The sequence below is a fragment of the Plectrocnemia conspersa genome, unplaced genomic scaffold (genome assembly GCF_051122295.1).
Source record: "Plectrocnemia conspersa isolate PC_06_02 unplaced genomic scaffold, ASM5112229v1 ptg000011l, whole genome shotgun sequence".
Lineage (NCBI taxonomy): Eukaryota > Metazoa > Arthropoda > Insecta > Trichoptera > Polycentropodidae > Plectrocnemia > Plectrocnemia conspersa.
Window position 1 is genome coordinate 23,077,810 of NW_028277175.1, and position 27,782 is coordinate 23,105,591.

Consider the following 27,782-nt stretch of genomic DNA (forward strand, 5'->3'; position numbering starts at 1 on the left):
TCATGCGAAACTTCCAACGACTTATCAGATTGTCTCTGAAAATGTTCTAAATTTGAACGATCTTGTAAGCCATAACTAAATATTAACATCCTTCATTCTCTACGAACCCACCCTTTAATAGCGAACACTTACAGACGTGCAACACGTCCTTGCGTGTGTTTTATTGATGTGCGTGTTAAAATCTCAAACACTTCGAAAGGTAAAAAATTCATGTCAAGACATATAATATCTTTACTCGAGTATTTCATCTCTTATATAAAAAAAAAAGTAATTTGATTCATTAGGGCATTTCGTTGCTGATGATGGTAAAGTTTTACGAATGGAAGACGATTGAAGAATAGATAATGAAAACAAATTCGTTCAGAAACGTACATATGGCTTTGACAAATTTACGTCTTATCTAATTACACATAATCGAAAGGGGCAAATGTATATAATCGTGCAACACAAGCGCCGGACGCAAATCAATATATATATATATATATATATATATATATACATATATTTTATGGCCGTTCTGTGTTTTAACAGCTCTGACCATCTGTGCACACATTTAAAAAAAACACACCTGTGACGGCACGTATTCAAGCTTAAAAACATGAAATTTGGGAGATTGAAACCATTATGTGTCACTATAAAAAAATATGATTTATGGTCCCATTTTGTATTCAGATTATCGGCGTATTGTTACAAACGATATTGTGTAGCTATTCTGTTTGCAAAGACGAAATATAATAACACATTAAAAGTAGCCTCTCATTATTGAATAAAAATTGCGTAAATCTAACGTTCTTCACAATAGCACGAGACTACATTTTTAAAAAAAACGTGAACCACCTCTCTTTCTCTCTCTCATTATCGCCGTCGTCACCGTCATCATACATACACACTTTACATTATCAATATCAATATTATGTGTATATAATTATATAATAATTATTTAAAACTTTTTTTTAATTCAACCGCGGCCAATTGTATTATACAACTATTTACAAGTCGGCTTTTGAACTTCACTTGCCGACGACCTCCTCGGCTTTCTTCCATTCTTTGTTATGCTTCGACCCTGTCTGGTTTTTGAAAGCGTCACCCCTTGACGCCCCCTGCACTTTGTTGGAGTTGTCCTTCAACAGCCCCTTAGGAACATCCTTTGACTCGTTATTAGCAGCGTCCTCTTTTGAGGGCTGGTGGGTTTTGTTCGCGTCTTTTGGCACTGGTTTTTTCTTCGGCGGTCCTGTGGAATTTTTGTTTGTATGATTCGCGACTATGTCTTTGGTCCCTTGAGAGTTTTGCAAAGCTGGCAGCTGTGAGTCTTGGTTTTGATTGGCAGTTTTGGCTGGCGGACGGGATTCACCTGAAATTATAAGTGAGTTAGATCAATAATACCAATACGGCAATCAGGCAAATCTTCTATAAAATCATTTTTTTACATTCATAGCATTCATTACTCAAGAAAAGTTTTGTAGCTTTGAACAAAGCAACAAATGATGCTTTCAAAATATCTAAATGTGTGAACATATAAGAATAATTTTACAACAAACCTCATTTACTGACTAGATTAAACAAAAATTAAGCATTTGGTGACTTATTAGGTCATCATATTCACCTCTTTCCATGACTGATCATAATTTTGGGATTATTTTTGCTTATGTTTTGTATGCACGTATTTATAAAAAAATATATTTGGCACGTTTTGTTATGAACATTATATAGCCTCAAATATGAACCTCGTTCTGAATGAGCAACTATTGAGCATAACTTAACACTTAATCGACCGGACACTTACTAATAAGTGTTTCGTGGCCCGACCGTTATTGGCTTTGGTGTATAAGGTCCTTTACTGCATATTTGTGGGTATGTTTCGATTTTTTTTGTGCTGGAACCAAAAAATCTCTGAATTCAAGAATACAGAAGAAATCTATATGCTGAGTGCCCACATTAATTTTTATAATTATTAAAAAGGTAGTTTTAGTAATATGACAATTTAAAATTACAATAATTTGTCAATTTTTTCGATCGCGCAAAAACGTGCCGGCTGTAGGTTGTTTATCCGCGTGAGCGTGTGGCAGATTAAGTGTTAATTATAACTGTATTTGTATATTTTTTGATTTCTACATGTGTAATTATTATATTTTCATAATGTATATTTTTAAAACAACCTATGTATAAAAAAGCTGTGTACTCGTATAAATTCTTTCTTTGTTTTTTTTTTATCATACATATTATTATTTGCAATAAACATTTTAAAAATGTTTTTTTCGTATATTTATACTATAATAATTTTAGACCCGAACCCGCTGGGTTTCCAAAATATTGGACCCGGAGGGTTTCAAAACCCCAGGTTTTCGGAAGCCCTACTCAGGACATACCACATGGACAGCGAGAGAAGTTCCAGATGTAGGTCAAGTGCAAGAAGTGGAAATAAGCCATTAACCCATGCGTTTGTATGGTTATGTTATACGTGTGGAACCAAATGTTTAATAAAAATAAAATTTATCTTCAAAAATCGAGGTGTGTGTGTATTTATAAAAAAATCAATGTGATAACACTTAGCAGGCCATTGACACTTGCAAAACTACCGTTAAGAGTCGTCGAAGCGAATATTTGAAAGATGAAATATAATTGTACATATATTCTGATAATGACATTTTCATTCAAAAATGGCCAAAAATACATTTTAATTTAATATATAACATATTGACACTAAATTTTTTTTATCTAAGTTTTGAGTCTCTGGAATTTTGGATATCGGTTTTTAAAACTATTTTAGTTACACAGGTTGTTACAATCTGCATTTCAGACAGCTGTCAATAATCACGCTTGTTCAGTGTCAAATGTTAGCTTGTAACAACACATTTACGAAATGGATCACTTAACCACTGCTCAACGTGTTAAAATTGTTCAATTGTACTACAGAAATAATTCTGCCAGCATCAACGACATTGAAAATTAAATTGTGACATTTCTTAACATGGAAAGGCAATCGGTTATAGCAAGCCCAATTCCATAAAGAATTGAGATCCTCCTCGAGGAAATTCGAAATCGACTGCACTCTCTTGAAAATTTTCAAGTCTTCCGCATATAATAAAAAATTTGAACGATTTATTGCTGTTTCTTTGTCATTAATGAACAATAGAAATAGCAATAGACCCAAGTTAGATCCTTGAGGTAATCCAGTAGAAGTCTATATCGTTCTGAAAATGATTTTTGATACTTGAGGAACTGATATCTATTGGTCAAGTTATTTGAGGATAGGTTTGAGACCTACAAAAAGCTCGAAATTAGGCATTTTTTCACAAGTAAATCACGACTAACTTTAATATGTCATTCATAAATAAAATATAAAATAAGTATCAAGATTAATATCATGAAAATTATGACATTGAGGCCATTTAGGAATGTGAAGAGGATCAAGACGTGTTTTCTGAACATCTATGACTTTTTAAATTAAAAAATACGCCGCAATGTGTATTACGCTCGTAGATACGTAATACACATTGCAGCGCAAAAAAAGGGTAATTTTTTATAAAAAATCGGAAACTAAAGTTGAATCACTGATTATAATATTTGCAACATCTTTGGCTAAAGCACTAAACAAATACGTCACAGTAAATACGTAGTTTAACGTGTTTTTATTATATGAAGTTGAAATGACGCAATTAAGATTTCTGAAATCACAAATTTGTACACGCAGTAATGAATGTTAACAAAAAGAACACCCGTAGCGCTAGTAATGGCAGCCCACAACAGCGCTGTCCAACTTTTCTTAGTCTGCGGGACATTTTTTCTTTGCAAACCTTCTGGTGCTAAAAAGTATTTTGCTGTTAGTCTTTTGCTATTAAAAAAAAAAATGTCACCTCGGACATTTGTTTGCACACCCCATGTCTAAATAAACGAACTGTCCGAGGAGATCTTTTTTTTATAGCTTTCATCAGCTTCAGTAAATGAACAAAAATGTCTGCGTTCTTTCTTTTAAATTCTATTTTAAAAACATGGATTTGTTCACGGGTCGTCAGTTGACCTACAGGATAATTTATTAAATGCCCTAATACTCTTATGAATATAAAATACGCAACGAAATCCTACTAAATTATACGAAATGGATTGAATAGTTTTTATGATAATGGTAAAAATTATCAAAACTTCATTAACATAAATCAACAAATCCAATACATATAAACGATAAGAGTCAAACAATTCACTTACTTGATTCTGAATCTTTTCTAGGCAATTTTCCTGCCGGTCGCAATCCAGATCCAACAGAGCCCGCTCGCACCCGCGAGCGGTTGTTAGTGTTTCCGTGGATTGCTCTCGCAGCTACGCTTCCACTCCACGATGTGCCCAATCTGATAAAAATGTAAAATTAGTAAGTAATACTTTGGGCAATAAAAAACAACATAATAAAAAAAAGCTTACTTTGAAGAATCAGCCTGGGTGATGACACAAGTCTGATCTGATTCACTAACAGATCGGATTCTCGATGGTCCCGGTGTTCTACGAGATTCAGGTTGGTTCGAAGCACGCCTTACTCTCCCCAGCAATTCGTTTAATTGTGGCTAAAAATATATATAAACACAATGATAATCCAGCACGTAATATTTACTATGCATCAATAGAACGCCAGCAACAAAGAATGTTCTAGAGCGGCCAATGCAAACGTTTAAAAAATGTATTAATTAATTGTAAGGCTGATTCTTTCACAGTATTTTTAAGAAAATCTATGAACGAGTTCAACCGCTACTATTAATCTTGCATAACGTCATACTATTGAGATTCAATGACACATGATATCAATTAATCCTCGGCGCAAGTTATGCATTTTTTCGAATAAAACAAAATTAACGACTCTCACCTCTACTACCCTAAAATCTTCAACCGTTTTAAATTTGCATAAGTATTCATGAAGCTTAGTATCCACTTGAAGACTGACGGAGTGTTTGTAGTATTTGAGGAAAGCCCAGAATTTTTCTAAACCATACAATTGACCTATACAAAGAAAGCGATTAGTATTGAAATTATTTTATGATAAATTAAAAACATTGATGCTCTATAATTACCTTTTTCATAATCGTTAACCGTTTCCGTTTGAAAATCTTGATATAAATGAGGTCTAAATTTCCTCTCTAAGCCGTATGAGAAGAAGCGGAAGAGACATTCCAAACCGTAACGGTATCCTTCACCGGCATCTTCCAGCGCAAGCGTTCTGTAATATAAATAAATGTAAATAAGACTCATATATCAAAACCATAATAACGATCAATACGAAGGCATACCTGAATTCCGTATACATGTTCTTGTTAAAATTGTCCCGCAAGAAGAAAGACCAAAACCTATAGAGCGTGTTCATTTCTTGAGATTGTCCTATACCCATCTTTTTCCGTTCTGAAACGATTGTCATTAAAGATAAAACTATTGTTTCGCAATAAAATAATTGACTATTTATTAAAATGCAACACAAACCTTTAAGACAGCGTGAATGATATTTGTGATAAAGCTGCTGTGTAAAGTGATTCTCGCGAAGCAAACTGTGACTCGGATGTTGAAAAGCAGGCAGAGATCTTCCAGTGGAGCCCCACGAGCTACCGGCGGCTGATTCGCTCGGCGAGGTTCCGAGCGACGAACCCAAACTGTGTGTTCGCGGCCTGTGTTCTCTGGAGTCCATGATCCAACCGACGTGATGCTCCACGGGCGGATCCAGACTGTGGCGAGTTTTCCTTTTACGACTAGTTCTATAATAATATCGATACACAAATTAAAAACACTTTTAAAGTTAAATAATTCTAATTTACGAGGCTTTTAATGAGAAAATGTAGACTCCAATATGAAACTCCTTCAAAAGTCGAATTCGAGTGCAAACTACTGGGACTTGAGATAAATAGGAACAAAACATGTGAAGATCAGGTGTAATGTGCTGTCAGCGAACTTACAATCATTTATGACTTTGTTTATCTCAGGTCACGTGTTACAGAAAAATAATTCTAAAGGCATTCTTAATGTTTTTATGTGAAAAAGAAATACAAATACGAGAAATACAAACATGCGTTTCTCGATTACAAGCGCTCTGCAGGTAATAGAATAAGAGAGGATCATCATAATTTAATTATATGGTTATTAATCGAAATAGTAAAATACATACCTAAGATCAGTACTGTGAGGGTCTTTGCTGACGGCGTAGAAGCGAGCTGCTCTTCGGAGTTCTTTTCTTTTGCAAGTGGACTGTTGTGTTTCTTCGTTTTGAGGATAATAGGGGGCAGGCGGCGGTGGCGGCGGAGTAGTCTCCAAAGCTTGCGAAGCATCGACGATTTCCAAATCGCCAGTCGAAGTCCTGTGGTTGCGGCTGTGATCGTAGCTAGTGTGCGTCCATAAATCGGCTTCGTAAAAATAGAGGCCATCGCTTATGGCTTGCTCCAGATCGCGAGTGATCTTGACTTTGCTCTCCCACTTGCCGCCGCCTCTGTCTCGACCGTCGTGTCTTAACACGCGAGCCGACACATTCTGGGTCACGATTACGAGTTTGTTAATGTCGCGATCGGTGAACTCGTAATCAGATTCATCGCCGTCGGACCAATCAGTGAAGGTATTTTGCCGCGGCGGAGGAACGGCCTCCAGTTCCTCATCGAACTGAAAATCCAACTCTTCGCGAGGCTCCACAGGCGGCATCGTACTCGTGACCGCGCTCGGCCTCGACGTCGAATTGACCGCTACGACTGGTACGCTCTTCTCTTTCGAGTTACCTTTGGATCTTCGTTTGACTTCCGTCCATATATCAGTCACGGGCAAATCCGAGTTTGGCTTCTCATCTTTTTTGGATTCTTTCTTGGAAGGTAGCGTTCGCTCTCGATGAACATTATTGACTTCTTTCTTTATCGAGTTTTCAGTAACAGTAGGAGCTTCTTTTTCATCGGCAGTTGAAGTTTCGCTTTGTGTTACTGCAGTCGGGACAAATTCTGGCACGTCAGGGTTCAGATGTTCGTCTGCAGGCATCTTTGCCATTGTGCGAAATCTATAATACAAAAATATATAATATAGCAATGCACTCTTTTAGATATACATATGTATATATATAAAAAAAAATACCTAGGCATAGGAGGTGCAGGTATGGCAGCCATAGGATCCGATAGGGGTGCTAGCATAGGCGGAATATTTCCAAACGCTTTAACAGCCACCGGAAACAGTCCTACCAGAGCGCCGTGAGCTGTAGAACGAGGCGCTCCGCCGGGCGACGTTGACATCAACGAATTCTGGTTAGTCTGATTGTTTGACGCCATGTCGATCGGAGCAGAAGCCAACCTTTCATAAGCGACAGAAGCTTCGGTTGTACTAAAAAATAAAACAGTGTTAAACAAATGCCTAACATTTATATAACTGCATAATTTAGAACGCAATCTTACATTGTTTCCTCCAATCCGTTAGTTATGATTTCTTCGTTTGCTGCGATATCATTGACCATAGTGTTCGTTACGGTCGTTTGGTCAGCCGGAGGAGGTGATACTCGCTCTTCGTTATTCAGAGGAGGCGATACTCTTTCTTCGTTATTCGGAGATGTTGCTTCTCCGCCGGTTTCACCAGGCGCGGCTTGCGGTATAATAAGGCTATTCTCCGAAATCGGCCACTTTGTCGGTTCAATCACAGTTCTTACCTGTTTATTAATTTATTATTTTTTTAATGTTCAGGGTACATTGTTGATAAGCATCACTACAAAAATATACATACCGAATAATCATTAATTAGTTCGATCTTATCAGACTCGCGGATGGAATCCAAAACTAGACCGAGATCTGTAGTTAAATTGCGAACTCTATGAAAAGAGGCTATCAACGTGACTGGAATGGTACCATCAGGCGCCATTTTTCTTCGGAGGAAGAAATCACGAGTAAGATTCTCCACTGAGAAATAGTATTCACTAAAATAAAACATAATTTGTTATGGCTGTAGAGTGGACTCGGACGTATGTGATAATAATCTAGATATACATTTGCTTCTTAATGTAGTCCTTCAGCATGGCCGCATCAATGTTGAGGTAGTTTAATGGACTGGCATTGTAGTAGTATCCGCCAAGGTAAGGCATGATATACGACTGCGCCGCTGGCAATTTGGAGAAAGCCGCGACAGCCGCTGTGACCTGATGGGGCAAAGGTAAGCGCTGTGGGTGAAGGACAGGTTGCATAGCTGCAGAGGGCATGGAAGGAGGAGGCGGTGGCACAACACGTATCTGTGTTAGCAGCACAACCCCAGACAAGGACGAAAAACAAACCAAAACAAGAGAAAGTAACGTAGATGGATGAAACGAGAAAATAAAAGCAACCCAAAGATGACGATTTCAAGCGAACGCGGAAATAAATTATATATGCACGCGTTTAAAATCGTTTACCACATTGTTACATCGTCCAAACCAAAAATACATATGTATAATAATAAATTATGTGATGAATAATTATGATTTATGAGTGCGTGCGTGAATGAGAAATCAAAGCGAGACACAATGATCGATGATTGCAAATAATATAAAAAATGAGGAAAATCAACATGAAAAATTTTTTCACATGAAGTTTGATTCGTTAAATAATAATAATAATAATATAATTAAAAAGGTATTGGTAAAGAGTGTATAGTGAAACAGGATTGGAGCGGATAGGATAAATAAATTTGAAATTAATTTTAATGAAGAAAAAGCCTCGTTAGTATATTAAATTGAATAAAAATACGACCTATTTTAGTTAGTATGTCAGGTATAGGCATACCAGAACCCAGAACTTATAAAATTAAAGTTTTATGTAAGCAGTCATAGAAAGTAGTTCAACTTTAATTTGTGAATAAATGAATTACCATTATCGATAATCCTTGAGTGATATATTTTTAGTTATAAGACTAATGTTGGCTCACTTTCAATGACTGATTAAATTTGATCAACAACCCTTAAAGAAATCAAACCCTTTTGTTTTCACATAACAATACACTGTTAATCAAGATTAAAATATATGCTATATATGTAACTAATAAAATTATCATGAATTTGATTGAGTTGCAAACTTTCATTGATGCTAATAACGCATTCCAAGGTTAGTAAATTATGACATCTTGTTGAGTCAATAAAAAATAATAATAAACGATTATCGTTTTTTAAACATGGTTGAAACAGCATTAAATATGACCATAGCGATGGAGTGAATTAACTGCAGTCAGTTCTAAACATCTCTGAACCATAAGTTTCCTAATCAAAAAATTAGATATGCATACACTACACATTTGAGCTATGACTTCTAAGAAGTAACTGGAACTCATTCGTGTCTACAGATAAAACATAGGTCATTTATCCTGAGAGAAAATAAAGTAAAAGCTATGGATACACAATGTAATGATCTCGATTTTTCAATATACCAAAGGAAGCATCATTAAGATTTTACTTAAAAAATCATTTTTTAATATTGTAACAAATCAATATATCTCAATGGATAAAATCTAAAAGCATTGCTGGAATAAGTGTTAATCTTCAAGGGGATGATTTAAAAAAAACAATTTGTTTTACACCTTAACTTTTTCTTTTAACCTCATTCAAAAAATAACATAGACAATCATTTTCAATTTACCAGTAATATGTTATCAATGACTTCTGAAACTAAATTACATATGATACAACAGGTATGCCTATACTCTATTAATATCCTTAATTTATAAAATAACCTTCCACCAGATCACATTAATATGTGATTTAATATATCTTTTCAATGTAACATCATTGAATTTTATTCATGATTCAAGCGAAACCAATGATTCCATATATATATATCCAAACTTGACTTCCAATAGCATGAATGATACATGAAGTTCGATAATAGATATTGCATACCTGAGAAAAGTCTTGTCTATATTCAGCGAGCAGAGGAACTGGTATTCGTCGACTTTGATGATTCAGACTTCCTCGACCCCTATATCTACTTCCTCTACCTAAAATTTGATCAAATTATACCATTATAAATAAATAATGAAACAATCGAACAAAAAGTCGTTAGAAAAAATACTGACTAGGTCTATTATATCTACCGCCCCTAAGAGTTCCGCCTCTGATTCTCCAGTCATCCCCATTGAGAGAATGGGTATCTGAAACGCGAGTTAAGCATTACTTATTATAATTAATCATTAAATCTTACCGCAACACAAAATCTACAAACCGTTGTCTTTTGGGTTTTGCGTTCCACGTGGAGACCTGTCTCTTTTGCCGGTGCGTTTGACGTCAATGTCCAACGGTAGCCATTTGTGTTTGGCTACTTTACCGGCCTTTGTCGCCTTTTCGTTGCTCTTCTCGTTTGCATTGTTATTGTTTACGGTAGTGTTAGTGGCGGCAGTGGTAGTAGTGTTAGCGGAGTCTGTCTCCTTTTTCTCCTGTGACCTTTGCCTTGGAGATGTCACTTCCTGTTAATAATATTACGATGCATTATCGGCAGATTATTCATATGTAAAATATTTAGTAAACAATTAAGTACCTTGTTATTCACAACGGGCGTATGATTTTCGGTAGTTAGCGCCGATGAGACATTCGTAGCTGCCATTGCGGTTGCTGACGGTGGCGCTCCGCCAAGCGTCGGCCAGTCTCCAATGTCAGAGAAGTCACTAGCCTGTAATTTAAAAAATATTTTTATATTAGGTAAAGTGGTATTATTATATATCAGATTTTTTTATGGGTCTACCGTGATAATTATTAAGTAATTTTGATAATACGAAATATACCTATAAGCAAAGGAGCTTATGATACAACTTCAAAAAAGTAAAAAAAAAATGTTTTAACTGTTTTTGTAAGCATGGAAACAACAGCCACTTTTTTCTACATAAAACTTCTCCAAAAAATGAATCTTGCAAATACCTCTGCTAAGTTCGTTATTCATCCTGATCTACATATTAAAAATGGCAGCAATTCAAAAAGCTCGAAAAATAAATTTTCAAAGAAAAATGTAAAATTTGATAAAAAGAAATCTACCCGTTTTTTTTTGCTATAAACATACAACTTTTAGTAATTTCTAAATGGGAAATTTAAAAGTAACATTAATAGATAGATATTTAATTTTATGTTGAATAACTTACACTAAAATAGACTGACATTATGATGGAATGACATTGAATGGCAAAATTAGTATAAAAAAACTAGGAAATGGCCAGAGGTTTTTATTAATCAACTAGTAACTTGACTAGTTCAGTTATAGACGGTTTGACAGTTCTGTAATTTCGTACTATTCAATTAGTTGTACTCCCCAATACTATTAACAAAAAATGCAGAGGCCTGCGCGATGTGAAAATTTAGATAGATTTCGATAGAAACTACTTATTGCAGAAGATCTCATGTGGCAACTTCCATCAAAATCAATGCAGTTTCTCCGATTATCACCAAGTAAAAATGTTTATATACACATAAATATCAAATAATAATAAAAATATGTTGGGAAAACATGTTATTACCACTGAAGCAAATACCCTACAGCCCACTAAAAATGTATACGATTTTTCTTCAATGATTACGTCGGATTAGACAATTTTCACAGTTACAAATCAAATGATTAAATACAATGTAAAATTATATTTATATTTTAAAAATACTTTTAATGCAGAATGTCTTTGAAAAAACAAAAAAAAACATATTAACATAATTTAAAAACAGGTCATTTAAATTATTAATAAGGAAAATATAATGATTTTAAGTCACAGTAGCTCTACGCCACTGCACTAATGTCACTATCAATCTAAGTGTCACATTATTGATTGGCGATTAGCGAACATCGTAAATATTTCTCGAGATAAAAATAAACTATTTGCTAAATGTGCACATACTTGCAGAAGCGGAATGTGCGCGCAAAGCTTTTTTTACTGCATAAAAAAACAGAGTGATAAAGGTTAGCGGTTGATAACTCTCGTAATAGCACACAACATAACAGGTAGCGGCTGATTAAGTATTTGTATAGTTTTTATTTACCATATTGAATAATAACGAAAAATCGATAAGACGGCCATTTTGAAAAAAAATTAAAAAAAAACATAACCTACAAAAGAACGTTCGAGCACCATTTTGAATCGTGGGAAAAAAGGATCAAGGTGTTGCCATTCGAGAAAAACGTGCGAGAAAGGGCGAAACCGGCGCGGTGTGTTTTTCACTTTCGTTAGAACATATGGGTCGCGAGCGTCACGTTTGATATTGAAAATACGAAGCGGCGGGGCGAGGTAACAGTCGGACACGCTGTTACAGTGTTACTAAACACGTTTTTCGACATATTTCGTCGATCGGACGGATAGACGGACACGTTCAAATATTTGCGTACTATTGCCACACGCGCGCACGACGGCGATATGCGATATCGGTTTTGCGTTATCGCGCTGTCGAGTGGCCGAAAATTATTTTTCCGTTGGCAACACTGCGTGAACGCGCGCGGAAAACAAACGAGCTAATCATCTCGTGTGACCTTGAAAAAATTGAACGCCGAAGGGACGCCGGCGCATTGTTTCCTATGTAACGGGCGAATTTAGATCGGCCGACGGCAGTTGCGTCACGCGAGAAGGCGGGCGCGCAAGACAGACGACACGAGATTAAATAATCGCCATTCAGACGCGAGAGCGCAATTGACGGCGACGCGAACGGCGCGTTCTCGCGCAAAAAATCCGGAAAATCGGTCTTGGGACAGGTCGCGCACCGTCCCGTTTGAATAACGAATCGTCCAAATACGACCGCTCAATCTCGACCATCGCCCGTGGATCGGATTTTGAATTTTTGGCCGCGAGCTCTGCGCGAGCGGCCACGGACCAAACGGCAAAAATGACACGCAATATTCTACATAAATTGATTTTAGAGTCTACTTTCCGTAACACATAATATTTATTAAACCGGGCCACACAGCTCGCGCGAGACGTCATTAGGGAGAGGGATAACAAATACATCAACAATTCTAGCGCGCCCCTTCGTTATAACCATAATATACACATGCATATTACAAAATTATTAAATAAATTTAAAATCGACATTGAATTAGAAAGCTCTTTAACTACCTTGTATGTAATGTTACAGATATATGTATTGGTAAAAACTTACTAAAGGTGTTTGATTTCGCAAAAATGGGCGGAGACAAAACAAGATTGTAACGCATAGACATATTTAGAGGCAAAAATTGCATTGAATTTGAATTTTGTTCGATAAGAGTGTAAAAACATCACGTACCGTCGCCGTCATTGTGGGAGCGCTAAATGAGTCATATCCGAGTACTCCTCTACGATACTCAAAAGGAAAATAATAAATTGCTACCGTTTTTATAGTTTAATTTCATTTTCACTACCTCCCCCCATCTCCTCCCAGGAACTGATAGTAATAAATATGCCTAAATAGCTCGACGGTCACGTTGTTGACCATGACCTACTATACCGCGACTAATGGATCATGTCTACGCTCGATAATTTCTCGATCAGGTTTTCCCAGTTTTTTTACTTAACATAACCAGACGTAGGCAAATTTTCCTACAACAGCGAATAAAATCGCAATTTAAGACCGGATACAACATTTGGATGAAGGGCTCGCATTGAGAATAATTTACACTGCGAACGGGACACAGCATAAAATATGATTTCTCGGTTGACACGATTTATAATGGAATAAAAATAAAATTACACCTTTTTTCAGAAAAGGTTTCCTTGTAATTAAAATTTATTCGAAGAAATTCGCGCCAAGGAAAAAATATTATACCTACTCATTTATAATGATCTGGTCAAAAGTACGAGCTTTATTTATCTTTAATAGAAGTAACTTACAGTAAAATGAATTACGGAGAGGGGGACTACATCTATACTCCGTTACTTTTAAGTCACTTTGAGGTCTATTCATTTCGGCATTATTCATAAGTTAAAAAGACATGACAACTTTGGGTGTATGACTCCCCCCCTCTCCCCACCAATTTGCTCTAAAGTAGAAGATGCGGATATACGTTCGATATACTTATCATTACTCCTTCCTATATTTAAAACAAATTTAGGGAAATTAGAAATGGTACTATATTTTTTTTATGTTGAAATAGTGAAAGTTTTAAGCTATCAAAATCAATAATTTATTAATCGTTATACGAAGTCATAATAATCGTTATACGTTATGTGAAATACGCAATAAGCCTCAAAGTGACTTTGTTAAATGAAACGAAATATACAAAAAGTCGCTACTCCTCCGTTTGATGTCAGCCACCGCCGCACGCATGTACACATGCACCGAAACAATTAGGCGCATGCGCACAATGCGCAAGCATTGTCTTATGTTCGTGCCTTTTTAGTGTGATAGACGTGCTAGTTGGGTGATCTGAATTGTTTAGGTGCGATTAAGAGGGAATTATTTTAAGAGATATGTGCATTTAAATAAATGCTTTGTTCCATAAAACGAATTATTTGTGCATGTATGTAAGGTGACTCTTCGGAAAGGGATTTTTGCAGTTGCTCGCTCGCACCTAATCCGTCCTGTAACAGTGATGCACAAACAATTCGTTTTATGGAACATTTCTTATATACTACTTATTTAAATTGTTTTATTTTAGTGCTTTCTCGCCATGATGACTACCAATCTCAAAACTTTATTTATGACAGTGCATAATGATGAAACCGCAATGGAATTCTTGCGGAATTTTAACATGAAGAGTGAAATTTTGTACGAAGAGACACGAGACGAAAATTTAATTTTGTAGTTCAAGAGCGCCCTAATGGCGATGTAATAAACGATCCTTTAGAACATGGTTTCCCAAACTATGTTCCGCGGATCCAAAATAGGTGTTCCGCGGAGTCTAAATAGATATTTCACAAAAATTTGGAGTAAATTAAAAAAATTGTTAGTCTTGCTAATACGTAAAAATTGTTCATAAATCTGATAAAAAAGCTTGAAACTATTATAATTGATTGCGTTAAAACAGGATTGGGTGTATACTTTTGGAAATATACATGATTTAAATAAAATGTGCATAAAAATGAATCGATTTTCTTGTACATTAATTTAGTCTGGTTGCTTACAATACAGATTTTTTTCCATTTTGACAAAAAAAAATATTACGAATTTACATATTATTCAAAAACTACCCATGGATCTTTGGTTGAAAATAGGAAATTTGACAAAAGAAAGGCCAAATACTTCTACTGATACATACATCATCGAAGAAGAAAATAATCCAAAAACTGAGAATATAACTGCTCAATATTATGCCTGATATAAAAAAATTGTAATTTAAGAACCCAAAATCATCAGAGTCATTAGGAGTTTTATTTATTTGAATTTTTATGTTTATGAAATAAATGATATTACTATTATGAATTACCCAACCTAAAAAATAAGCTAAGTGTTCCGCCAAAGTTTTCGGATTTGCCAAGTGTTCCGTCGCTGAAAAAGTTTGGGAAACCCTGCTTTAGAATATCCATAGGAATACGGTAATTTCATGGATTCGTATTTGGCCGAGTTAATGTGGAGAACGACATTAACAAAGCAAGGCGATTCAATTTAACCCAGCAACTTAAAAGAGACTGTCCACATGCCACGTATGAGCATTACTGAAAATTGTAATCCATCTCGAAGCAGAATAATTGTTTGGTGCCATTCCAAACGGTACCAAAAATTAGGGAACTCGGTATGAAATTGTACTGTTTACTCGCTATTGAATATCATGTAAACAAAATTACAAAACATCGATTGTTTTTCGGGCAAAAATTACCTTATCCATTAATCCAGAAAAACACTGACAAAACTTCAGGTTCCTGAACAAAACGGTGCGAAATAGTTAGCGCAAATATATACATGCTACTTTTATTTATAGTATATAATAGGATACCACCCTTCCCTTCCACCCTTCATAATAAGCAAACAAAAAGTCGCCCGTGTCTCTCGATAATACTGTTCTAGATACTATTTCGAATCGTACCGCTCGAATTTTGGTCCGCAGCGGCGCCGACCATTGTCCACGCTGTAATACGAATTTTTTGGCCGCAACAACCCAGCGCGGGCGGGCATACAACACTGTGCGGCGTCCGAAAATACGCGACGGTGGCTATGTTTACGTTCGCGTTGGCAACTTCGGGGGACGCAGGAATGCGACGCGCGAATCGAAACTGTCGAAATTACGGAGCGCTCTGCCAGCCTATTTAGACAGACGCGAGAACGCGCGCGATGGCAATAAAAATATTTATTTAATTATTTAACTGTGTTGTATGTGTGTATTGTGTGCACTCATAACACAGGATATTGATACAGATCTCATCGCGTAATTATTAGACGCCGGGCATCGTGTCGCGAATACGCCCCGCCCCTTCTCGTATTCCGTCAACCGCATGAATTTATTTGGATTTTTTTATTAGTATTAAAAATATTAATTAATAAAAATAATACTCGACTGTAAATGGTAAATTTTACATAGAACGGTTTGGACATTACATATGACTAATGAGCCATCAATTATTGACATGAATTGAAGGTGTTAATTAATATAAATAAAGTTGTATTGTTATTATTATTATACAGATTGTATTGCTTGCATGTTACAAGTCAGTATTTTTATTACTGCAGTCCAGACCATGACCTGCATTACATACAAATCATTGAAACAGGTACAAATTCAGCTACATGTGTTTTAAATACAAAATTTTTATCCGCTTTAAGCTTTGGATTATCCGGGCTCGGATTATCCGTGCGTCAACAACGCTTCGAAATTGTATAATACAGCGATTTAGAATAGCGCAATATTTTTTTTCTCAACGCATATATTTCTTTATTTTATTAATTTAGTGTAAAGTTATAATCTCGTCTACAAAAATGTTAAATAGGTAAGTGGTACTTAAAGAATGCCAAATTAAAATACTATCCATACATAGACCAACCGAGATTCGAATACACCGATAAAATACCTGTTAAGATAAATCGTACTTATATTCGAAAAACAAAAATCACAGTATATACTACACTAAGCGATACAAAAGCGATTAATTCTGACTGTTCCCTTTTTCTCTAGGAATGTTATTATCGGAGTTAATAATTTTATTTATTTTCTTGAATCGGCTATTGAATGTTTTTACAATTATGCACGATACATACGACCGATCCGCAAAGTTAAGAAATAAGAGCGAATTGGGTACTTGACGTCCATTTTTATTATGATTATGTATAATTTAACACATTTTTTTTATTTATTTAATAAAATTATAATGATCATATTTTATGATGTAAACATTAAGCAAATTGTATTTTGGATTAATTAACTTTAAAATAAATTTAATTCAAATGGATTCATTACTATGATTAAAAAAATGGGCAAAGTAAAATTCACTGCTGCGGTCAAATAGGAATAAATATTAAACGAGTAAAGAGCTGGGGTCTTTAAGTTTCCCCACCGTCTTCAAGTTTCCATACCATTCCATTACATTCGTGTATGTGAGGAAGAACTGATATAAAAATTGCATCTAAGAACCATTTATATTTTAAAACTACGTAATTTTCGAATGAATTTTACTACAACCGACAAGATAGAGCAATGGTGTACATCATTGACTAACAAATTAATGGCCTGGGTTCGAATCCCATACGAACCCTAATGTTTTTAAATTGTATTGTGTTAGATCAGAATTAGTGATTATTCTATAATTAAAATTCCGGTCGATCATCACAGATTAGATATTCCTAATCACACGGATGAACATCGTGGTGATTAATTAATAATTAAAATCGAGTTAGATCAATATAAATGGTTTGAAAAATTTCTAATAAAAAGTTAAATTAAGTTCGAAAAAAATACAAATAACATTTTTAAAGTCAAATTTTGGGCGTCTTTATCTCAATGATAAAATTTCGCTCTTTCGATATAATGCAAATAATACATTTTTGATGCTCGTAATTATTGCATTTGTATTTATACGTGTAATAGAAAAAAACAGCGTTGTCATTTAATTTGTTGTCTTAACCTTAAGTTTAAAGACCGATACGTTAGTGCTCTGCGCATATGCAGAATGTTTCGTGGACCAATTTAATCTGCTCATATCACAAAAAAATCGATTTATTAAATTTAATAAAATGTGTTGTATACATCATTAGACACCAAAATGATTAAAAACATCAATAAATTAAAATTTGAATTATGAATAACAACTATAAGTAGATAATCATTTAAATGATAATATTTTATAAATAACATACATAGGTAGACATAATTTTTAATTTGAAAAATAACTATCTACAAGCCATACTATCGATGAACTTTATTGTTTAATATGATGAAGCAAAATATGGTTTAGTTAGTTATCAGTACTCTCACCATACTTCCGGTGGAGCTTTTTAAATAAATTGATGCTTTTAATACATTTAAAAAAGATATAAAAAAAAACACCCTTCGCGAAATTACGCCCATGTAATATGCACGTTAACACATTACTCCTAATTAATAATAAATAATAATTTAGACTGAGAGTGGTTTAGAGATTATCTATTGAAAGCAATGTCATGATGATCACATATTAAAACACCATCAGGTGAATAATCGATATATAATATAATTGACATTTATTACATAATTTCAGTTTCAGGCAAGTGACGGAATAGTAATTTCGCGACTAGAGATCCGGCGTGTCCGGTAATTACGTTCAATATTATGTCCATACCTTATGGTTGATGCGCTGCTTCGACGATTTGACGATTGTCGGCTTATGGTGGTGGTGTTGCTGCTGCGGCTGCTGTTGATGCTGTTGGTGATGCTGTTGGTGATGATGATGCTGCTGCTGTTGCTGTTGTTGTTGTTGCTGCTGCTGCACCGTCGCCGGCTGGATAATCGCAGCTGCGTTTTGGATCTGATTCGAGTCTGCGAATTCCGAAAAGCGAAAACAAAAAACTGCAATCGACCTTGACATTTGCACGCGCGCGCCGAAATCGAAAAGCACTCACCGTTCGCTTTGACTTGCTGCTGTGGCTGTAGCGGAGATCTCTTCTCCTGCTGGACGGGCGGCTGGCCGGTGTTGTTCCTCACCTTATGGCCAAAGAAAAATTAAAAAAAATAAAATTTGACACAAGAACAACATGGCCGTCGATCGGTTTTTTCTACATGGGGGGGCACTTTACCATTTTAATCGCATGCGGATAACGACAGTTTGGTTATGCGGCGAGAGAGTAAACAAGGGCCGTTAGGCGACCGGCCTTGGGGAGCCCCCACCCCGGGCGCCACTTTCACCGGCGGCGGGCCCACGTGACGACATAACCTCAAAGGCGGCAGCGGGGCCGACGTGCGAACTGCGGTGTCGCGTACGTCAAAAGCGCACAGCGCAGATGGGACTTGAGTTGCGCTACGTCGACGCTACGCGGCGACACCGGCGCTCCGAGTACGCACTGCAGGGTGCGAGTGGGACGGCGGCAGGTCGCGTGCGATTTTTCCGCGAGCGGATTTTCAATCGAAGCCTCGAAAGCGACGGTTCCAGCAGAAAAACTAGACGCTGTGTTGCCAGCGCGACGAAACGTAAACACGGGACGGGAAAATGGCGTGGGGCGCGAAAATTTGAAAAACACATGGTCGACGATATTACGATTCGTGAAAACAAATATATGTATACAAATTTCCATATAATAATTATAATTTATTATTTATGATTTGCTATACTCGACCTGTCATCGCATTCGACTTTTTCTAATCCAATTTTTTATGGCAAATTTACGTATATTATCTGCAACTTAATCTACAAGGTCTTAGATATATTCCATAGCTACAAGTTCGTATCATTAGATAATAAATTAACCTAAAAAGTATCGACATATTAAATAATATTAGCGGAAACATTATTTTTGCAGAGAACTCGAATACTTGAATTAGAAAATGGTTAGTAACGTGCTACCTTTTCATCAATATTATATGGTATATGATAAGCTTAAGGGTAAGTGTATACATATAGATGAGAAAAATATTTCACGATCAGAGCCAGTCATGAAACATAAACCACACGATAAAAGCAGAATTACTTACAATATTAATATAATCAATCTAAGATCTACTAATATTACCAAATATGAACATGTTTAAGACTACTATCAACATAATAATATTTAGTTTTCAATATTTTTATCGAGAAAAATAGTCATTGCGATTTCATACAAACTACCGTAAATGTGTGATAAATCGCTTTTATTGCATTTTAACTATAATTTTAGAAAGCAGGACAGTAATAAAAAATACATTTGGAAACAATTTGGCAAAAGAATCGGTATTTTTAAAAGAACGGTTACTGACTTGTGATTTCTGAACAGATTATATATATTGATGTATATGTAATAAATATTTTTAAAAGTAAATTCTACATAGCTTTTAACAGCCTCACAAAACGTGTCAAATGACCTTTCAAGTGTCATTAAATTTGGCTCGTATTTTTCGAGTCAGAATATATATTAGATGGTCAGAATAATTTTTATCAGTAGGCAATTATGTCATCGTAGTGTTTTTATTGCTGTAACGTTAAAGATTGGTGCAGCTGGTCGATCTGTCGTTCACGTATCGCACCAACACGGAATCAGCAATGTCAACAGAAGTTTAACTACTCTTTCCATTTCGTGCACCACTGCCGTTAAAAGTACTAGGGCCCTACGAGTCCAACCCTTATGGGCGGACACCCAGCTTGTGACGGACGGATAAGCACTATACATATATATACATCTCTAACGTGATGTAACGATATTTGCTTCAGGGAGCAATAACATATTTTCCGAACATAAATTGTTTTATTATTTATTACGTTCATATTTGGATTAGAAATAATTATTCACTTCTACGAAATAACTGTTAAAGTAAAATAGCCTAAATTTTTCGGTTTAATATCTCATTATTTTTTTGGAAACTGGCGGTTTGAAGTGAACCCGAAAAGTTCGCATTGCGCGGTCACTACAAGCGTCACTTTAATGTGCCCTAAACAACAATATTAATGATTTTTTTCATTGACGTCTATAAAAAATATACCATAAATAAATAATATATTGATCTTCGGATTGCATTATATGCTTGATAAATAAAATATGATATAAGTACTATTTTTTATTTTAAAATGGCAATTACTATCTTAAATAAAATTAATATTTGCTATTAATTAAATACTGCAAGAATTACGTGTATTTGAACGGTATTTTATTATAAGTTCGATTACATTTGCAGACCTGAAAAGTTATTGCAAATGTGTATGATTTAGTTTTAATATTAATTACAAAAAATATTTTCTTTGTATATTTATGTGAGGTAGGACTGCTAAGGTAAACTTAAGGAACCAGCTAACCGTAATCCGACCGTTATGAAAAAAGATCGCGTTCCAAAAAGTTTAGAAAACACTGTACTAGATTACGTAATTTTAATTGTACTTACAATTAAATTACCTGTGACATATTATTTAACAGAAATAACAAATACTAAAAAAATATTGTAAAATTGATCGCTGTGCCACAAAATAAAACGCAACATTTACTTTCAACTAAAAACCATTAAGATAAAAAAACTGCGTATTTTTATCTCGAGGTGGAATTTAAACTTTTTCAAGTTAATGATAATTAAATCATTTATGTTTAGCATATACTGATCTAAATTATCACATATAGCCAATGTTTTATTTCCGCTCCTAAAAACATCGAAGCGGATTGAAACTTTGGAAATTTTGTCACATTAATTTAAATTATTGTCGGACATAAATTTGGATTAATGTTTTTACAAATTATGGCGATCCGTCAGCAGAACTAATGATCTTTTTATATGAACATTAAATAAAAAATAAAGTCTTGAACAAATCATTCAAGGTATACTATAATAATATATTATATATAGTATAGTATAATAATTTACTCTTGAATGACATATAAGCAAATGTAAGGGATTTCCAATAACAATAAAAAAACCCAGATTAAGCTATTGCTTGAGAAAGATATCAATAACGATCTAGTCCGAGTGGTTCAACAATAAGCACAATTCTTAGAGGTTTGACAATAATGAAATTATAATGATCAAGAAAATAATTACTACAGTTTCGAAGAAACATTTCGATTATAAACGATATGTATTAACATACCAAACTAACACGTTTTTGTCTTGCAATCATGTGCTATATTTTACATAAGGAGAATTGTGAGTCAAATAATCGGAAGGCAATCAAACATCCTGTTTCGAAAATTGCTTGTTGACCAATTAGTCGGTAAACCGGGTATTACACGTGGTACCCGCGCTATGAAAAAATATAATGGTTTATATAGTATATAATGTGCGTGTGATAATATTTTCTAAACATATAAATAATATTTGAACAAAAAATATTAGTTGTGAAATGATGGTCACCCTAATTCACTCATATGCGCGTAATTCGCAAGTCAATAGAAAAAAATATATGGTTTTATACGAATCTATTGATTCAAGTACATTTTATAGTTTTCGAGATGAGTGTTATCCGGATTCCCCAATGCGTCACATAATATTTACTCACATACATTTATACAGACTGTAGTACACTTATTAATGTAATACCCCAAAAAACGCGAAATTATTTTGTAAAATAAAATAAACATTAATAAAATGAGAAATACATCTAAATGTGCATCATCACGTTAACGTCCTGGCCGCGACGTACAGAAATAAGGGACGCGATCGCGATTTTATGACAGAAGTGTGACAAATGATGCGAGAGAAACCATTAGTCACGATTTTTTTCATTTATCATATTTTTTTATTTACAATGTAATCTTTCATACGAAAAATGTGGGAAATCCCACAATCTATCTTTACAGTACGCCATGGTAGTAGAACTTTTAATAACAATTGTAGTGCTTGGATTTTTTAATATAATTGAATATTTATTATATATCAACAGTTTTTATTCCAGTCAATAAACTTTCAACTATAAAAATCGATCTAAAAGTATCAGAATAAACTGTTTTTCTGCGTCATTAAATGTTAACGAATATGTCAGCATTTAAAAATCGTTCGATCCAATTATGCTGAACATATGCCCTTGATGATAATTAACTACATTATAACATTATTTTATATTTAGCGAATAAATCTCATTTTTCAATTTTTGCGCGACCGGTACTAAATATCCAATCGATTCTCAACGAAATTGGATGGTAGCAAATTTTTAATGAATACAATACCTCTACCATACTTCGTATGTGAGCGAAATTCTATGATACATTCGGCAGTTCAAAAACAATAAATCCAATAATTAACCATTTAGAGCTAGCTATTATTACAAAAAACCTATACGAATTTAAAATCATCTTTCAGTTCAAGAGCAAAACAAAATAATAACATCTGGTAAAAGACATTTTCGAGGTTACTAACGGTCTTACTACATATTTTCTGCAGATGTCTGGTTCTGAAGATGTAGCGACTGCTTTTCTAATTTATTTGCGGATCAACTCAACCCTTAGTTTCAGCGAGAAATTTTACGATTCCAAATAGATTACGATCAATATATTAGGTAACAAGCTCCACCCGAAGTATTGTGATAGTTCTGTTGAAATGTATAATAAATATGTTGATAATCAGCATGTACAAAAATAAACTACCAAACCACATTTTGCTTCGTCATGCAAAATTAATTATGAGTATCATAGAACACAATTTTCCAAAAAAGTATAACTCATTATCTACTAATAGTTTTAAAATATCATGAGAATCTACTCCATTCAGAGAAAATGAATCTAAAGTTTGTCACATTTTGAACTCTTATAACCTAAGTCACTGTAATTTTCCATTTTTGACATGCCAAATTATCGAAGAGTGATATAAATGCTATGCAATACTAGAAAAAACATTGAGTTTGCCGCAACACGAAGCTTTCTTTCATTCATTCAGAATAATCTTTATTCTTTTAACGTCCTCCGTTGACCCTGGCGAGTAGCCAAGATTAGGACGGATGGCAGTGCTACAATAGTTAACCCATTTTCATCCGACTGGTAAATATTTGTTACGGTCGATTAACTCTCGATTGGTTTTACTCAATTTTTAACTGTGCATAACAAACACATAACGCTGATAATGGTGCATATTGATCGAGCACTCGGAAGGGAATCTCGCGACTGGCCGAAGAAAACGGGAACGTCCTTTGTGGACGGTGGAAAGTAGATTCATTTCGACGGTACCTGGACACCGTCTCTCGCCATCGACGCGTCGCTAAACTGCATCTCGTCACAAACGATACGTCACACAAATAAACAGTTTAAATATAATTTCGAAAAGCAAAAAACTCTACGATTGTTGCCAACTTTTTCACGAAAACTACATGTATAAATACATGCAGTCTCCGGTGAGACTAGAGACTGTGTGAGATTTGATTCACGTTCGAACGCGTTAAGAAACTTTGGACACGGATGAAAACCAATCGAAGTTTATCTAAATTCAAAATTATACGCTCGCAATTTAAATGTAAGAAAAAATACATTTCTTACACATTGTGTACTTTATTTTTGAGAGATAAGAATGGAATGTCGTCACTCGGACAATTACTTTTATAATCAGAAAATTAGTATCACACGTATAGATAAATCAGAAAAACGGAGGCTTTAGTGTGCCTGGTGTATCGTTATCTTTGAAACATTTTATTTCATTAAAATACCAAACTATAATTGTCAGAGTCCATTGAACATTTTTGCAACAATGAATTCCATGTGACAAATATCAGAGTATTAAATATATTCAAAGTAGAAACAAGTATTAGAAACTACAATTTGCAAACGTTACATAATAGAGAAAGTATCAAAGTTATCAACGTCAAAAAAATGACCTCAAACTGGTCGTTCATATGTCGAATCACATCCATTCCCATATAAAACTCGGCTATACCATGTAACATAGAGGCAAAAATTATAAATATATGGTTACTCAATTCCGCACTCTGCTTTTATGTAAAATTGTTTCAGCGCTGAACAGAATACAAATATTGATTCAATCTCGTCGGAACAACAATAATACAAATCAAGGCGGCTAAATTGAAAACATGTCAGTAAAAATTTAGTCTCAAGTCATCTATCAGTATACTTTATTTACAATGGTGACCAAAGCGTGACCTTGGAAATATGCCAATTCGCTTACATGTGAAGATTGTGTGTTTTGGCGGTTAAAAGTGCAGTCATCGGAGTAATGATGGCAATTACATAAAACAAATTAGAAATTTTGTACAGACATAAAAGTTATGGTATTTGATTTTAACAAAATGATGTAGTCATATAGATATAAATCAATCAATATGTACTTATCTGCAAGGCACGATATTATGAAAGAGAATGGGAGATACTTATGTTTAATATTCGATTGATTTACTTATCAATTGAGAGAAGATAACAATGTTTATCATATACACTTTTGGAATTGAAATCTAAAACGATATATTTAAGACATTTAATCACTGGATTCTAATAATAAATATAGTATTTAAACCAAGGACATAATAGACAACAGTTTTAGAATGGTCAGATAAAATAACCATCTACTAAAACAGCCCTCACATAAAAATGGTCTTACAATCTTCATAATTAACTTTTTGCAGACATCGGACAACAAAAATCGACATATTTTGAAAATTACGACAACAATTCGTTATCTGGCCTACTCTCTAGATCTTATGCTGTTAGATTACCGTATTTCCAGATTGAAATTTTATTATTTACTTAAAACTATAATAAATTAAGATATATACAGAGAAAAAATACATACATATATAGTATTATTGAATAAATTTTATTAAACAGGGAATTATTTTGAGATATATGTGCATTAAATTAAATACTTCCATAAAACAACTTTTTTGTGCATTTATGTAAGGCAGCTTTTGTGCCTTTTTATGCAATGTAACTCAATGTAACTCCTTTTTCTTCGAAAAAGTATCCTGCAACTGCAACGAATCCTTTTTCTTCGAAAAAGGATTCGTTGCAGTTATTTATAAGGCATTCACTGTACACGTGCACCAATACTCGCTCGCTCGCACCAAATATGTCTAAAAATAATGCGCAAACAATTCGATTTAAGGAATAATTATTTTATATATTGCTCATTTATATGTATTGTCCTCTTACTAAGTAAAGATAACCCAAATAGAACAAAGAGAGTACGGAAGATATGTATGTCTTTGCAAAGATGAATAGTTTAATTATGTAAAATTAAAATATTTATATTCCGTATATACATATATCAGCATTTTTGATGCCATATTAGAAATATTTTTACTAATGTTTTTAGTTCATCATTAAGTAAAATGTTTGTAATTTTATCTTTTGAAAAGAATTCCCGTGAAATCGCAGGATCTAGCCTATAATTTCAGTACGATTAATAAGAAGGGATTTCAAGAAATCGTAGAAAAGACATAATTATAGCATTGTCGAGTCAAAGTATAAATTAGTATAATATAAAAAATTAAAGCATGAAACGTCTTAGTTTATTTACGATTGTTTTTATGAAATGTCGTGCAGTCAATGGTTGGCTCAAATGCTACTAATTTTTTTGAAAAATACATAGTCTGCACGGTCACTACTCCCCCGGCAACGCTGCAGATGCAGAATGGACTGCTGAATTTAGAAGAGGCAGACTTCGACGTACGAGTCTCAGATTCCAACAATGAATGAGTGGACCATCAGCATGGTTCAGTATTTCGTGACGCTCTGTGGATTATTTGTAAAAAGACAATCAGTAGTGATTATTACTGCAATTTTAGACAAGCTCCGGCTTCAAATTTTTCCCATGCCCCATCTTCACAAATAAATGGGGTGACATTAAATGACACTTGAGCAGAGTTAGATTTAAGGAGAGTATTTTGAGAAATAAAAAAGTATCTATTAAGTCGTAGGAAATAATTAACACCCACTCGTATATAAACAACGCATTCAGTTATCAATTTTCTACATGTGCAAATTATAATAGATGTTCACTTTCATAAATAGGAATTGAACGAACGAAAAATTTGACAACACGTTTGAATATGGCCAAATTTCGTTGGTCTTAGATAAATTATGTAATGTGAGAGAAACTAGTATTTAAGAAAAATTCGGTCGATGGTCGAAACGTCGACAATGTTAAGACTCGCGTAAAAGAAAAATAAAAATAAAACTAAAAAATATAAAATGGCGAGATGCACGATAATAAATTTGAGGTTATGTTCACCTGCCAGACGTTGACTTTGGGCAGCGGCGCCTCGACGAAGCGCTTGGGCTCGTCCTTGGGTGGCGGCTGCTCCTTAGGAACATCTTTGAAAGGCTGGGGAGGGGGAGGATGCGGATGCGGGTGCGCGTGCGGATGGTGGCGCTCATGGGGCGGAGGCTGACCGCCCGGCTGCGGCGGTTGAGGAGGCTGAGGCGCCGCCTTCTTGTCATGGCGACGCTCCTTACGCTCCTTATGGCCGAGCACCGCGACGAAACCCTCCGCCGCCTCGTCGGCCTCGTCCAGGTTCTCCTTGTTGCTGTCGCCGCCGCGGAAGTTGAGCACGGCGCCGGCGTACGAGGCGCCGGCGCCCTGCTGGGCCTCGGGCTCGGCGGCCGCCATGATCGGCGCGCCTACGGACGCATGGCGCAGCCCCCGGCGGGACGAGGCGAAGCACGTGGTCAGGTCGCGGGCGCGGGGTTGCCACTTGCGGCCGTTTTATGTAATGAGCCGGTCGTCCCTCGGTTCCGCGGACTCTCGACTCCCCGCTACGCCCCCCGAAAACCCAACGCCCGAAGTCCTGCGCCTGAACCGTCGACCGGTACCGGCGGATATTTTCGCGAGCATCTACCACTACGTACTCCCGCACCGTCGACGCATGGCAACACCGGAGGCAACACT

At 35.2% G+C, this 27,782-nt stretch overlaps 1 protein-coding gene across 10 annotated transcripts; it reads right to left on the reverse strand.

Moving 5' to 3' along the window:
* Positions 1 to 594: 594 nt before the first annotated feature.
* On the reverse strand, positions 595 to 27,782 carry LOC148230016 (la-related protein 1B-like). Of its 10 annotated transcripts, none has more exons than XM_088197356.1 (19): positions 19,082 to 19,274; positions 18,908 to 18,989; positions 18,628 to 18,824; positions 10,479 to 10,610; positions 10,167 to 10,407; positions 10,021 to 10,095; positions 9,845 to 9,942; positions 7,971 to 8,119; positions 7,711 to 7,900; positions 7,389 to 7,636; positions 7,075 to 7,317; positions 6,134 to 7,000; positions 5,458 to 5,726; positions 5,271 to 5,379; positions 5,055 to 5,200; positions 4,850 to 4,983; positions 4,414 to 4,553; positions 4,204 to 4,343; positions 595 to 1,351 (listed from the first exon to the last, which is right to left on the reverse strand). In XM_088197356.1, exons 1-19 carry the CDS (start codon positions 19,082 to 19,084, stop codon positions 1,011 to 1,013), a joined length of 3,804 nt encoding a protein of 1,267 aa, XP_088053482.1. In that variant the 5' UTR covers positions 19,085 to 19,274; the 3' UTR covers positions 595 to 1,010. The 10 variants fall into 10 exon arrangements, with proteins under 10 accessions (XP_088053482.1, XP_088053480.1, XP_088053479.1 ...); XM_088197354.1 differs by lacking the exon at positions 19,082 to 19,274 and adding an exon at positions 27,126 to 27,782 and having other exon boundaries at positions 869 to 1,351; XM_088197353.1 differs by lacking the exon at positions 19,082 to 19,274 and adding an exon at positions 27,126 to 27,782 and having other exon boundaries at positions 869 to 1,351; positions 7,971 to 8,209.

Excerpts from the sequence above, each read along its gene's own strand:
- LOC148230016 (XM_088197353.1), bottom strand. The coding sequence starts at position 27,503 with ATGGCGGCCGCCGAGCCCGAGGCCCAGCAGGGCGCCGGCGCCTCGTAC. Across the intron at positions 9,943-10,020 it reads CGGTAGATATAATAGACCTA|GTAGAGGAAGTAGATATAGG; the intron begins GTCAGTATTTTT and ends ATCAAATTTTAG. Across the intron at positions 7,637-7,710 it reads AACTAATTAATGATTATTCG|GTAAGAACTGTGATTGAACC; the intron begins GTATGTATATTT and ends ATTAATAAACAG.